The sequence below is a fragment of the Mytilus trossulus genome, chromosome 5 (assembly GCF_036588685.1).
Source record: "Mytilus trossulus isolate FHL-02 chromosome 5, PNRI_Mtr1.1.1.hap1, whole genome shotgun sequence".
Taxonomy (NCBI): domain Eukaryota; kingdom Metazoa; phylum Mollusca; class Bivalvia; order Mytilida; family Mytilidae; genus Mytilus; species Mytilus trossulus.
The window spans coordinates 14831030-14844256 of NC_086377.1; the positions used below are offsets into that span (position 1 = coordinate 14831030).

Genomic DNA, 13227 nt, shown 5'->3' on the forward strand with positions numbered 1-13227 from the left:
AGGTTTTTTGGAATTATGTTGAACATATGCAAATATTTTTTTCACTTATGTAAACTGTTTTCTCAAAGTAATAGAACAAAATAATGTTGGTATTTCAAAGCTGTTAATTTGAAAATACTCCAGGTATGACCTCATTCTTTCACAAACTATGATATTATAAATAGTTGTTATCAATATAACTATGCCATTAGACTATGATAATACATTATTTTTTCAGATTAGAGATAACAAGTGCATATCAATGTCTATGTCTAGATTTTGGACAACTAAATGTTCTTACTTAGACTATGGTCAACAATTTTGTTTATATTTATTTAGATTGTGGACAACAGTGTCTGTCATGTAACGGTATATCTAACCCTTTTATGTGCAGAGAGACAATAACATGTCATCCTGAAGAGGTTCGTACGCATTTGGCAAAATGAATCCACACAATATGGTCAATAAATGAAAAAGAAAAATTAAGCTTAAATAATTAATTGTGTTCTTGTCATCATTTTCTACTGATCAACGTACAATTGCACAATTGGAAAAGAATTGAAAAAGCTAATTATCGACTTTGTGATAAATATATTGATTCATCGTGGTTTCCTTATAATGTTATTAACGCTATAAATAGGAAAACGTCTGAAAGTTGCAGTGTAAGCACTTGACTACTATATTTTGTCAAGTTGAATGTAACATATATGTTAGAAAAAGAATTGAAGATGCACATTTTCAACTTTGTGATCAATTGATTCTGGATTCCTGTAATATGAATGAGAAAACGCCTGAACGTGGTAGTGTAAATACTTAATAACTATTTTTTTCTAGAGCATATTTGATACGATTGCCAAGGTGAATGAATTCTGAAAGTTTAAAAGAAGAGGCATAAAAGTATACATAGGAAAGCAGTAATTTTGTTTTGCAATTTGAATATTGAAAAAAAAACACAAAAAAAGGAATGTCTTAAGCTAACAAAAATTACCAATACTAAAATTAACTATTATGTATCAATTACAGGTTTGTTTTATGCACAATTACACAACAGAGAACAATGTCAATCACTTTGACTTTGGCTGTAATTATCCAGAAGTAAGTAAATGTACAAATAAGTGATAAAAATAAACAGCGAAGTGGTTCCATTAACTGTGACTTTGAGTTCAGTTAGTGGGAACCCTGTAAGTGCTATAATGTGACGTTTTGTGTTTTTGAAAGCGAATTCTCAATCTACAAATACATAGATCAAGTCTGTCGATTATTAGGTGTCAACTCTTGTTATGCAGTTTCAAATCTAAATATAAAGTGTACTTATGGAGTAAACATTAATTTAGAAATCAAGTAATCTATAAGAAGGAAATATACGTCATTGACACTGAATTAATGATTTTCAAAAATAACCAAAATTACATCAACACGCTATCATGATCTTTAAAAACTGTACTCTAAGCACTTAGTTGTGCCCTCAATTGTGATAAAAGAAAAACAAGGATGGATGGTATGCATCCTTGACAAAAAATCGGAAAATGCACAGAAAAAAGCTCCCAAACAAGCAAAAAGCAAAGGAACAGCATTATTTTTGCATTTTAGCATAAGCACTTAACATTTTTCAATTCACCGACATAGTTAAAAAGTACATATCCATATAATTATTGACTATCATTATGATTATAATATTAAGGGTCTTTTTCATTGGAACGTATTCAATCATGAAACAAAAAATCAATAACCTGCAGAAATGAGGATTTGTTTCGAAAAGTATTTTTCCCTCTTTTTAAAGGACATTTACCTCTATTCTGAAACTATTTTTAACATTCTTTTTAAAAAGCCCATTGCCTCTCTTTCGATAAAATATTTAGAAAGTAAAAGCACGTTTCTGATGTGTTTTTTTTTAATATTATTACATGTATTTTTGATGTTCAAGTCATGTATCAAATCACTTAAGGTAGTATGGGTGTCTTTCGCCATCTTGGATTGTAAAAAACAGAGAATCTAAGGTCCATATTTTCTATCAAGTTAGCAAAATTTTATTCAGGAATTCAGATATTTAATGTGAAATTTCATTTAAAAGAACCAATTTATAAGAATATAACTTAGAAATAATAATATTTTTACAAGTGTAGATTATTTTTGGCTGTTTTTGAATATTTTCAAATTGGCATTTTAAGGGGAGGTAAATCTAAAAGAGTGCATTTTCTGAAGGACTCTACATGAAATTTTCCTATTTTGTCTTTTTGCCGGAAAAAACGTACGGTGACCCTATCTTTTCTTTTGATATTCTCAAAGCATTGTATGAAAGCAATCTTTTCCTTATTTATTTTACAATTCTATCATTTTGTTTAGTTTCTATTCACAAAATGGTGTTTTTTTCCTGTATAATCCATACAAAATTTGTCATTTTGTCACAACCTGTAGCTTGAGAAAATGCGCGGTGACCTATCATTTTTATAATATTTTTGAGCATGTATCAATAGATACTAAAAATATTATATTACAACAATCAATATCACTAAGTATTTTTATGGAAAATACGGCCATTTAAGATATGTGAAATAAAATGTTAACTATAGGTCTCAAATTTTTTTTTTTTTTTTTTTTAAATTCTTAAGGTAACTTAAACATTCATTACAACGTATATTGTTTTTTTCTAAAAGTTGGATTGCCCTGTTTAAGTATGAAATCATAACCACTCTCTCTGTTTTAATAACCCCTTTATGTGCAGTTCTTGGATGAGAACAACTAAATACTCACTTTCAAACTTTGACCTCAACTGGGTTTACACCTATGACCCCCTGCACCCGACGCGAACAAGCTGTAACAACATTACCGAGGCGGTTTCAAAGAAATGAGGGGCGTTGATTCATTACTATATAAACGAGCATATTCTGATTTTATTGTCATGCTATATGTCTTGAATAACTTGATTCAGATTTTATGGTGGTTTTACTTGACTACAATGTTTGAATGTTTTAGTTATGTCCGGGAGGCAGTGGTTTACCTCCTATCGGTAAAAGAGCAGACGAAGGTCATCACATTGTATGTCAAAGCTGTTGCAACAATACAAATATATGTAATATGGACTTAGTTTGCGACCATAATGATAATGGAGGTAACATATGTTAACGTTTTGAAGTCACTAGAGTACTGTAAACCAACTTATTTTCGTGGATACTTTATTTCGCGTTTTACCCTTTCTTGACCACTTCGCGGATATTTACTTTCGCGATTATCTGATTTACTTGATGATGGTTATTAAGGAACGATCAATGATTGACATATTCGCGACGATTTATATTCGCGTTATTTTTCCACTCGCGAAAGTCGCGAAAATAAATCGCTCGCGGAAAAATAAGTTGGTTTACAGTATTGCATAAATACGACATAATGTTTTAGTATGCAGTGAAAATATTGTATTATAAAAGCAAAACCGCAAACAAATCTAGGTCGATATAGACATGATAGATACAAATAAATGATAACACTTTCTTGTTTAGAAACGAGTAATTTATTCACCAGATTACTAACTATGCATCCCTAATGGCTGCTTGTTGTTGTTTGCATGCCAAGCAGTTTATTAATAAAGAACATAACAAAAGATTAAAAAAAGATTAAAAAAGCATAAATTATTTTTTAACTTCACCTATATATATATTCTTGATTTTCTGTCAATAAAAACTCATACATTTTAATGAGGATCTGCATTTTAAATATTTCAATACATTTGACATTCATTATGATACTAACGGTAGAAAGTAATTTTCTATCTTGAAATTGTTGTTTTTGATTTTGACAGTAATACATTACTTAAACAAAAAAACTTGAACAAACACGATGAAATCAACCTTCTATTTTATAGCATTGACATTCCTCCTATGTCATCGAAATGTGATTATGAATCACAAATAAGACGTTACGCCCATGAGTGCACACAACATACAGTCACCATTGACAGGATATAGATCCTGATACAGGAACTGCTCTGACAGATTCAGTTGTTAGAGGTAGTCTTTAACTTGAAGTGAAGTCTCATTCTTTCAGATAAACAACGACATTTAAAGCGCTGTTCCTTTGCTTTTATTGTCTGTTTTTTTACTGTGCTTATTTTGATTTTATGTCCTGGTTAGATATCAAATATTCTTTTGCTTCCTTATTATAAATGTTTAGGGATTAAATAATGTCGAGACTTGTACTTGATTCACTGAGTTATTGTCAAATGTAAGGTTTAATTTTCAACGAAAACAAATTTGTTAATCAGATTTTTGATGAGATGCAATTTCGCATCACTATTCTGTTATTATCTCTATACTTTTACACTTTTTGAAATCATCCCTTCGTAAATTTTACGAACGCCATCAAGATTTGGTTTGACCGTTATGGAATAACCATTTCACAAATGATATCGGATATGTTCCTTACGTCGTAACTACAATCCCCTTCCCTTTCATGAATGTGACCTACCTAATAAAACCATTTCCGGATTAGTTATCACATAAGCAACACGACGATGCCAGATGTGGGGCAGAATCTACTTACCCTTCCGGAGCACTTGAGATCACCCCTAGTTTTTGGTGGGGTTCGTGTTGTTTATTATTTAGTTTTCTATGTTGTATCATGTGTACTTGTACTATTGTTTGTCTGTTTGTCTTTGTTGTTTTTAGCCATGGCGTTGTCAGTTTATTAAAGATTTATGTGTTTTACTGTCCCTTTGGTATATTTCGTCCCTCTTTTACAGGTGGGAGTTTAGACATGTTTCCAACTGAATGTTCAGAAATAAAGAACATAAACGCCAACGGAGTATTTATGATATACCCATCTGGTCCATTCAAACCAATACCAGTGTACTGTATATTAGACAGAAGAGGAATATGGACGGTATATAATATGTTAAAAATATAATCCGCCATTACTGCATGTATAAAAAGTAAAATCACAAAATAATGAACACTAAGAAACACCAAGGAAAATAACAAAACCAAAAGCTCAAACACATCAAACGAATGAATACAACTGTGATATTTATATCTGGTACATGCATTTTTGTATGCAAACGATGGTGGATTAAACATGGTTAAATAGCTAGCAAAACCTCTCACTTGTATGACATTCTTATAAAATGCCATTTTTTTAAAAACGTATGTTAACAAAACAAACAAACATAAAAGGTAAACATGTAAAACAAATAGGAAAACAATGGTCAGCATTTGTTATTATCTTGATCACTATAAATTAACGAAACTTTTCAAATTATTTGGCACAACGCACGTCACTTTTACAATTAAAAATCATTTAATAAAAGAATTATTCATCAAATCAAAACAGAAAAATCTTAACTATTGCTATTCCTTTTTACCGTTTTATCAAATTGTAAACGATGAGCCAATTTTATTATTATGACCTCATATAACGCACACAATAAAATATTCTTAAGCAGAAGTTCAAGTATCAATTACCATGGTGTCACCGAATAATAAGCAACTATATATCCTGGAGACATGTTCAAAAAGAATCTCCAAATATTAATCTAAATTAATTACTACCCAGAATTCTAAATTATTTAAAAAGTAGATATCACAGCACATGGTCAGGACAGTTTTCGATGCACTTATTAAATAAGTTTTGTAACATTAACGAGACAATCTAAATATATATCCCTATCAACAATAATCTTAGAAAAGTTTGTCTTCAATACTCGTCCATTTAAAACTTATTTTTACCTTTCAGGGGGTATTTATAGAATCAAAAGTCATGTTACCTGAAGTCAGATTGTATGTTTTTTTCTAAATGTGTTTTGTTTATTTCTATAGGTAATACAAAGACGGATGAATGGTGCGGTTGACTTTTATAGAAACTGGGCAGATTATAAGAAAGGATTTGGATCAGCTTCTACCGAATACTGGTTAGGTAAGTTCACGTCAAAACAGGTTTAAACTATCATTTAACATTACATTGGATGTCTTACCACAAAACTTGGTAATTTTAGTTGGTCTGATAGATCTTTTTCATAAATCGTATTCTAAATCTTCCATATCAAAATTATTTCTGAAAAAAAGGAATCCTAGCGAGGTGTAACAGACGAAACAAGTGATTAGACCAGTTTTAATACTGAAACAATAATGTATTTATGTAATGAATGATCGCGAATATATGTGTGTTTACTGTCGATTGGTCTTTATGACAGACGATATCTGCAGGACAAGCAGTAAAATAGTGTCCATAAAATATTAAAAAAAAGGCTGCCTGACTTTCTTTCTTTACTGCTTCCAAATGTTAGTAAATGCACGATGTAAAGTATGTTAAACAATGATTACTAAAACATGTACAGTATTAACAAAAATATTAAATAAAGAAAAGAAACCCAACACATTAGTATGAACCTGTTCATATTTCATCTATGAATTTGTCAATGCTTATACTATGGAATGTGGTTTGCTAATTGATGAAGACTATTCGATAACTTGTATTTTTCTTAGATGAACAGTTTCCTTATTGACAATTTAATTATATCTCGTATCGGTTTGTGACTTATATTTTATAGTTTCTGTTGTGTCGTAGTTCTCTTATATTTGTGTTTCCCTCAGTTTTAGTTTGTAACCCGGATATGTTTTTTTTCTCAATTATGAATTGTGAACAGTTGTATACTACTGTTGCCTTTATTTAAAGACTAAGCGTTTTTCCATTTCTACAGAGTTGGTGATCGTTCGATTTAACTATTATTTTATTGTTCTCATACGGTCATTCAGTATATCATTTTTTCAGTACATTCATATCCATGGTTATTGATCCTTCCGTATGACGATGAATATAGAAAAGTTCGACGCACGTACCAAATTGATGAAGCCATTTTTTTAATTGGGTAGCTTGTATATTAGCCAAATGTTAAACAATTTGAAAGATATCAAGCAACAATTGAGAAATCACAGATTGAAATAATATATCCAATGGGTGCTTGGCATAGACCCTCACCTTCCCAATCTAACCAACCTCCTCCCTCGCCAACAAAATACTGAACAGAAAGCAGAAACAAACATATGACTAGCTTTAAATCTTATATTACCAGGGAATGACAACATCCATTTTATATCTCGATCAAGTGCACACGATATGGTGGTTGTGTTAGAAGACTTTGCAGGTGAGACGAGAACAGCAAACTACTCTTATGTGTCGATTGGTGACGAAAGACATTTCTATCGCTTGTATGTGTCAGAGTATACCGGAACTGCAGGTATATATACTGTTGTTATTGGTTTAAAATGTAGTTCAATAAAGATCATGCCGTAAGGCCAAATAACATTGTTAAACTGATAGGTTTACATAGATCGTATCGAAATAGTGACTCGTTTCACAATATAACTGTAATATTGGGATATTCTATATTGCTATCTGTGTAGCCAAACTTCCAACATTGTAATTATTGAGGAATAGTGAATGTTTACAAAAATGTGTGGTAGCTAAATCATTGCTTTTAATATATTATATGTACTAGTAAGACATATATTACGTCAATTGAAATCATAATTACTGCAGACAGGGAAATAGCTAAAACGTTGCATATAAAAACACAGTAAGATGATGACAAATGAACGCTGTGAACTCGATGAAGATTTGTCGCATTTGAACTCATACCATATTTTCTTATTTCTGGTTAACGCAATAAAACAGAAAATTAACACCAGAGAACAAACAATGATCTGTTTTGTCTAAAATTGTTTTACACAGTTTCCCGTGTAATACTGAAATTTTAAGTTAATGGTAGGACATTAATGTGTATATCTTACATGTTGAAAATACATTTCTTTGCATACATTTCGTCGTTAAATAAAAACAATCCCTATTATTTGACAAAAAAATCATTAAGTTAACGGTAAGTGTTCTTGAGTTTATCAATTAATAGGCGAGTGACTTATTCCAACAAAGACGCCTATTTAACGACCTAAATGCACCCACCTAACGCACGGCTGTATTATATATCATTCGAAAGCTTATAGACTCATGAATCTTGTATTGTCCGATCTTAAAAACATCAGACGGTGCATTTTCTGTTAAATCATGGTCAAGGGTCATGAAAAAACATTCCAATATTTTCGAGTACAATATAAAAAGCAATTTTCCTATTCTTGTACCATCAACTATTCCAAAAGATCATATGAACTTTATATAACACGATACATTATTTAAAAATCAAACAAAAAATATGAGGATACATGCGCAATATTTTCCAAAAATTTAAATTAATCACAAATCCTAAGAAAATGTAAAATTGTTCCAAAAGCAAAATATATCTTGGAGGATTGATATTTGTATGCTAAAAAAAATAGATAAATGTATATGTTTAAGGTGGAGGAATATTTGTTTTGAAATTTTAAAAGATGCAATTATGTATTATTCTTCATAGAACAGCCTTCTATTGAAGTGTTTGCAGTTGCCCAAAAAATCTGCCATCTGCAAATAGCGATCATTTAGTTGGTCTATGTTAAGATAGCACATCGCTAATTATCAATATCAGGGGGAGAATAATTTTCCATAATTAAAGAAGGGATATTTAAAGTTCGAAAAGAATATATACAATTTCGTAATCAAGTTCAAATGCAAACATGACTTTGCGACTAAATCGTAGGCTAAATTGATATAAGTAACCTTGTTTAGAAATACTTGGTTGTTTTAAGTGGGATGTAAACGAACCAGATATAATGCCGCTGCTTCTTGTTTAGGTATAAATAGTAGTAGATATATATAATGTGTTTAGAAGTTTAATCTCTTTAATTATTTGAATAAAATATGCTTTGAGTATTTTTCAACGTAAGCTTTTAAAATACAAATGCAGGTCATTGTGTTTGTAAAACACTATAAGCAGTTGTAAAATAAGAAAATTAAAAAATTGAATACCCTTCCTGACCTCATAAGATCATTCGCTGTTTTATATCGTTATAGTTTTCATGCTGTGCTGTGGACTGTTGATCTTCTCTTGGACTAATTTTCTTTGTTCATGGTTTTAACTAAGTTTATTTGATTCATGGATTGAGATGTTGATTGTCCCTTTAGTATTATTATACTGTACATTAACTTGCAGTAATGAAAATCGGCATAGAAAACGCCTAAATGGAAAGTGAAGAAGATTAACGCAATAAGACAAATATCCGCGCAAATAACTTGATTTGCTCACGGTAATATATATATATATATATATATATTAATACATGGCCTTTTCCTATCGGCCCGGATATCATCCCGAGACCCCCATATCTACCCGAGACGTAGTTGGTCGTGTGATGATACCCGGGCCGATATGGAAAAGGCTATGTACTAATCGCTTGATCATACACTTCCGACAATTGTTTAATGTATTTTAAATTAACGAATAGAATAACTAAAACAGTCAAAAACTTTATACAACAGTTAAATTAGGGATCCAACAAATACACTTTAATTACCAACAATAACATCGCAACATCCATATTTATTTATGTCACTATTTACTATAGAGGCATTTTGAAACTTGATTGCCAATGAGACAACTATCCACAAAAGACCATGTTTGTTGTACTTTAAAATAATTCATAATTGTCATTGGCAATTGTTAGAAAGTACTACATGTAACCAATAAATAAACTCATTATAGACACCAGGACTAAATTTTATATATACGCGAGATGCGCGTTTCGTCAGCAAAAGACTCATCAGTGACGCTCGAATCCAAAAAAGTTAAAAAGGCCAAATAAAATACGACGTTTAAGAGCATTAAGGACCAAAATTCCTAAAAGTTTTGCCAAATACAGCTTAGGTAATTTATGCCTGAGGTAGAAAAGCCTTAGTATTTCAAAAAAAATCAAAATTTTGTAAACAGTTATAAATATAACAATATCAATGATGATTAATGTCAGCACAAACAGTGCTGACTACTGGGCTTGTGATACCCTCGGGGAAATAAATCTCCACCAGCAGCGGAATCGACCCAGTGAAAAATAGAGCAAATTAATTCATTAGATAAATTTACAAAATTAATGCCTTTGTTAATATTGGTAATTTTCAGAAATGTCATGTATAAACGTTCGGTTTATAATACGCGGGAACAGTCTATGTTGAAAACAAATCTGTAATTATACGCAGTCTTTTATTGAATTTGCGGAAAAACATGATTGTGTAACACTCCTACAAAATATCATTTGATTTAATACTTTATGTTTGATCAAGTTAAGATAATGATTGATTGTTACTTATATTAGTATTTAAACATAAAGATAGAATATTTTATACAACGATTGGTTCGCTTACTTCGAGTTAAACGTTTTCCAGGAAACCACTTATGACGATTTCTTTAAACTAAAATATTCCTGATATCATTACAGGAAGTTTAACATACGCCCTCTTATCTCTTAATTTTATAAATATATTTAGTTATTTATACCGAAAGAAAAGTTGTCTTAGGTTGATGTATTCATCAATTTGATCAAATCAGTAAGCTAATTTTACATGAATCCATAGGGTTGTTTATCCTTATTGTTTCTAAATCAAAATCACAGTTGGAATATCTTTGATTATTTCCAGCGCGTGAATGTTTCTATTAAACAGATTACGTTAATTGGAATGTAGCAAAAAGCATAAACTGCTTTTCAGTGTTATGATATAGAATAGTTGAAGTCTAAACAACATTAGTTAAACATCACAACTTGTTTAATAAACACTTTTTGTCTAGGTTTTTATTTACGTCAGACACATTTTTCTCAGTTTTTGTTCATATATTAATTATTGAATGTTTTGTTGTAAATATTCTGTTGCGTCATGTCAGCCTTGATTCGTTTGGCAGGTGATGCGGGCATGACCTATACGATTACTTGACCACAAATTCAGTCTGGCACCATTTCATGTGACATGTTTGAAAACGTGATTGTTAATATTCAAATTAGCATACAGATCGTTGAGAAAAATTAATTTCTGACGCTGAGAAGCGCTTTTTTTTTTATGGTATAACAAACATGCCGAGCACACTATCTTAGGTGTCATAAGAGGTAAAAAGAGATATGCAGTTCTTGTGAGTTTTACAGAAACTTATCAAATCATAAAACAAAAAGTCATCTACGGTTAAGCATAGGCAGATGTTTGCATAATCAAACAACTCTTTTCATAAGTCTATTACTAATGTTATTTCGACTGATCGGGCGGAGTTTGTGTTTTAACTTGCATTAGGGCAGTCTATTTGAAGATGTTTGTGATAATCATAATTATTATTAAATTCCTATTAGTGTCATTAAAAGCATGTACAAAAGAACTGAGTGTATGATATGAGACGACTAACGGGACACTTCATTGATGAGTTTATCTATGAACTCCTGTCTATATATCTTAAATAAGCGAACGTCTGAAACCCCCGTTTATATAGAGATAGTTCACGACAGCTATATATATGGTGTATTTCAAATAAGTTTTGAGCATTATTCTTATAGTCCTTAAAAAATATGGAAACGTTTGCTGCACTTCAAGACAACTGTGCATTCGTTTATAGGCGCTACATGACAATAGTGCAGGCGTTTATATAAATTCAACACATTTTCTATTATGCTTGCATTTTGTAATTTTAAAAGCTAGTGGAGAACTGTTTTGTTTTTATTGGAAAGAGAGTCAACAGTTCGACCAGTTGATTCAATCCTATGAAATGAAATCTCATATTATCACTCTCCCTATTCGTAGATAGTCCACTTAAAGAATACGTTCTTTGCAAACCTTATTTTCTGCATGGTATTTATAAACAAGTGCATGCTTTTCTCTTATCTTTAGCATGGCACATGATTCATCGCTTTATCAGACTCAGTTATATTGCACTTACTTTGTTTAACCCTTTCAAATTGATAAAAATGTAATTGTTCTGCGTCTGCCATCAAAATGTAAATACGATTATGTTTAAATGATTCCATTACAAAATTTTGTATGGAAATTCATCATGTTCATATTGAAAGGAAAACATGTTTGATGCGTTCAATTTAAGAAGGTATGTTAGGTAAGTGTTTTTAAGTGTAGCATTGAAACAAGTAACACTATCAGTACCAATATAGTATAGTGCCTACCATATCATAGGATTTGCCTGATATTTTCTAGGACAGTCTCTTAAAACCTGTAGTGACGGAACATTTCCCTGTTATGCCTATTTTGATTCATGTTATTTTCATTATAGGTGATACCTTGTCTTTTGCCAATGGAATGCCATACAGCACATTTCCCTGTTATGCCTAATTTTCATCATATGTTATTTTCTTTACAGGTGATACCTTGTCCTTTGCCAATGGAATGCCATACAGCACATTTGACCGTGACAACCAAGGACATAATTGTCCATCGAAACACAATGGAGCATGGTGGTACAGCACATGTGGATATTCCAACCTGAACGGAGAGTACCTTAATGGACATGCAGAAAATCTAACAGGGATGTTCTGGTACGCTTGGCATGGATTTGAGTACTCATACAAGGAAACTACTATGATGATCAAGCGAAAATAAAAATTCTTTAAAAAAATAGTAATTCTGATTACCTTTGAATTATTTAAGAATCTTCTAATGTCCAACATAGTTTGTTTTCCAAAACAAATAAGAATCCATTGAATGGAATACCTGTATATTCCTGATGGCATTTGTTTCTTATGCAGAGATTGACGTTTCTATTTGATAAATGGCAAATGAGGTTGGGAAAAATCTTCAAACAAAAGTACTCAGATTAGGGACAATTTCCTAAAACATAACGCAAATACATAGAATTTTCCACATTTCGTTCATCAACTAATAAAATAGTTAGATACAAAATCTATGCAGAAAATTTAAAGAAAATCCAAGAGATAGGCGCAACATAACACGTAAAGGAAAATACATTTATTTTTATATAAAGAAAATTGTTGGCTTGTATATAAAAACATGCTACTAAGAATCTAAAAACTTTATTAGAAAATAATTGTATATATGTTTTAGTAGAAATACTACGAACGTGTTGAATAAAAGTGTTTTCATTCTATTTGTTAAACTTTCTTTTAACACAGATATCATTAAAGTTATTTAAACTTCTTGCTTTGTACTTTTTTTTATTTATTTATAATGAAATGATGAATATGAAAACAACCTTGTATTTATGTTTAGTTCAATACTAATCTCGTATAAACGATATACTAAGAAATGATTATGAAACTACAATGTCACTTCAAAATATTTAATATCTTTTGATACTAGCAAGAAGATATTTTATTTATAAATGTATTAACTTTAAAATAT

At 30.8% G+C, this 13227-nt stretch overlaps 1 protein-coding gene across 1 annotated transcript; it reads left to right on the forward strand.

Moving 5' to 3' along the window:
* Positions 1-287: 287 nt before the first annotated feature.
* On the forward strand, positions 288-12468 carry LOC134717639 (microfibril-associated glycoprotein 4-like). Its single transcript, XM_063580133.1, has 7 exons — positions 288-401; positions 1003-1074; positions 2953-3088; positions 4712-4851; positions 5784-5880; positions 7037-7201; positions 12230-12468. Exons 1-7 carry the CDS (start codon positions 288-290, stop codon positions 12466-12468), a joined length of 963 nt encoding a protein of 320 aa, XP_063436203.1.
* Positions 12469-13227: the final 759 nt, after the last annotated feature.

Excerpts from the sequence above, each read along its gene's own strand:
- LOC134717639 (XM_063580133.1), top strand. The coding sequence starts at position 288 with ATGGTCAACAATTTTGTTTATATTTATTTAGATTGTGGACAACAGTGT. Across the intron at positions 3,089-4,711 it reads CGACCATAATGATAATGGAG|GTGGGAGTTTAGACATGTTT; the intron begins GTAACATATGTT and ends CCTCTTTTACAG. Across the intron at positions 5,881-7,036 it reads TTCTACCGAATACTGGTTAG|GGAATGACAACATCCATTTT; the intron begins GTAAGTTCACGT and ends TTATATTACCAG.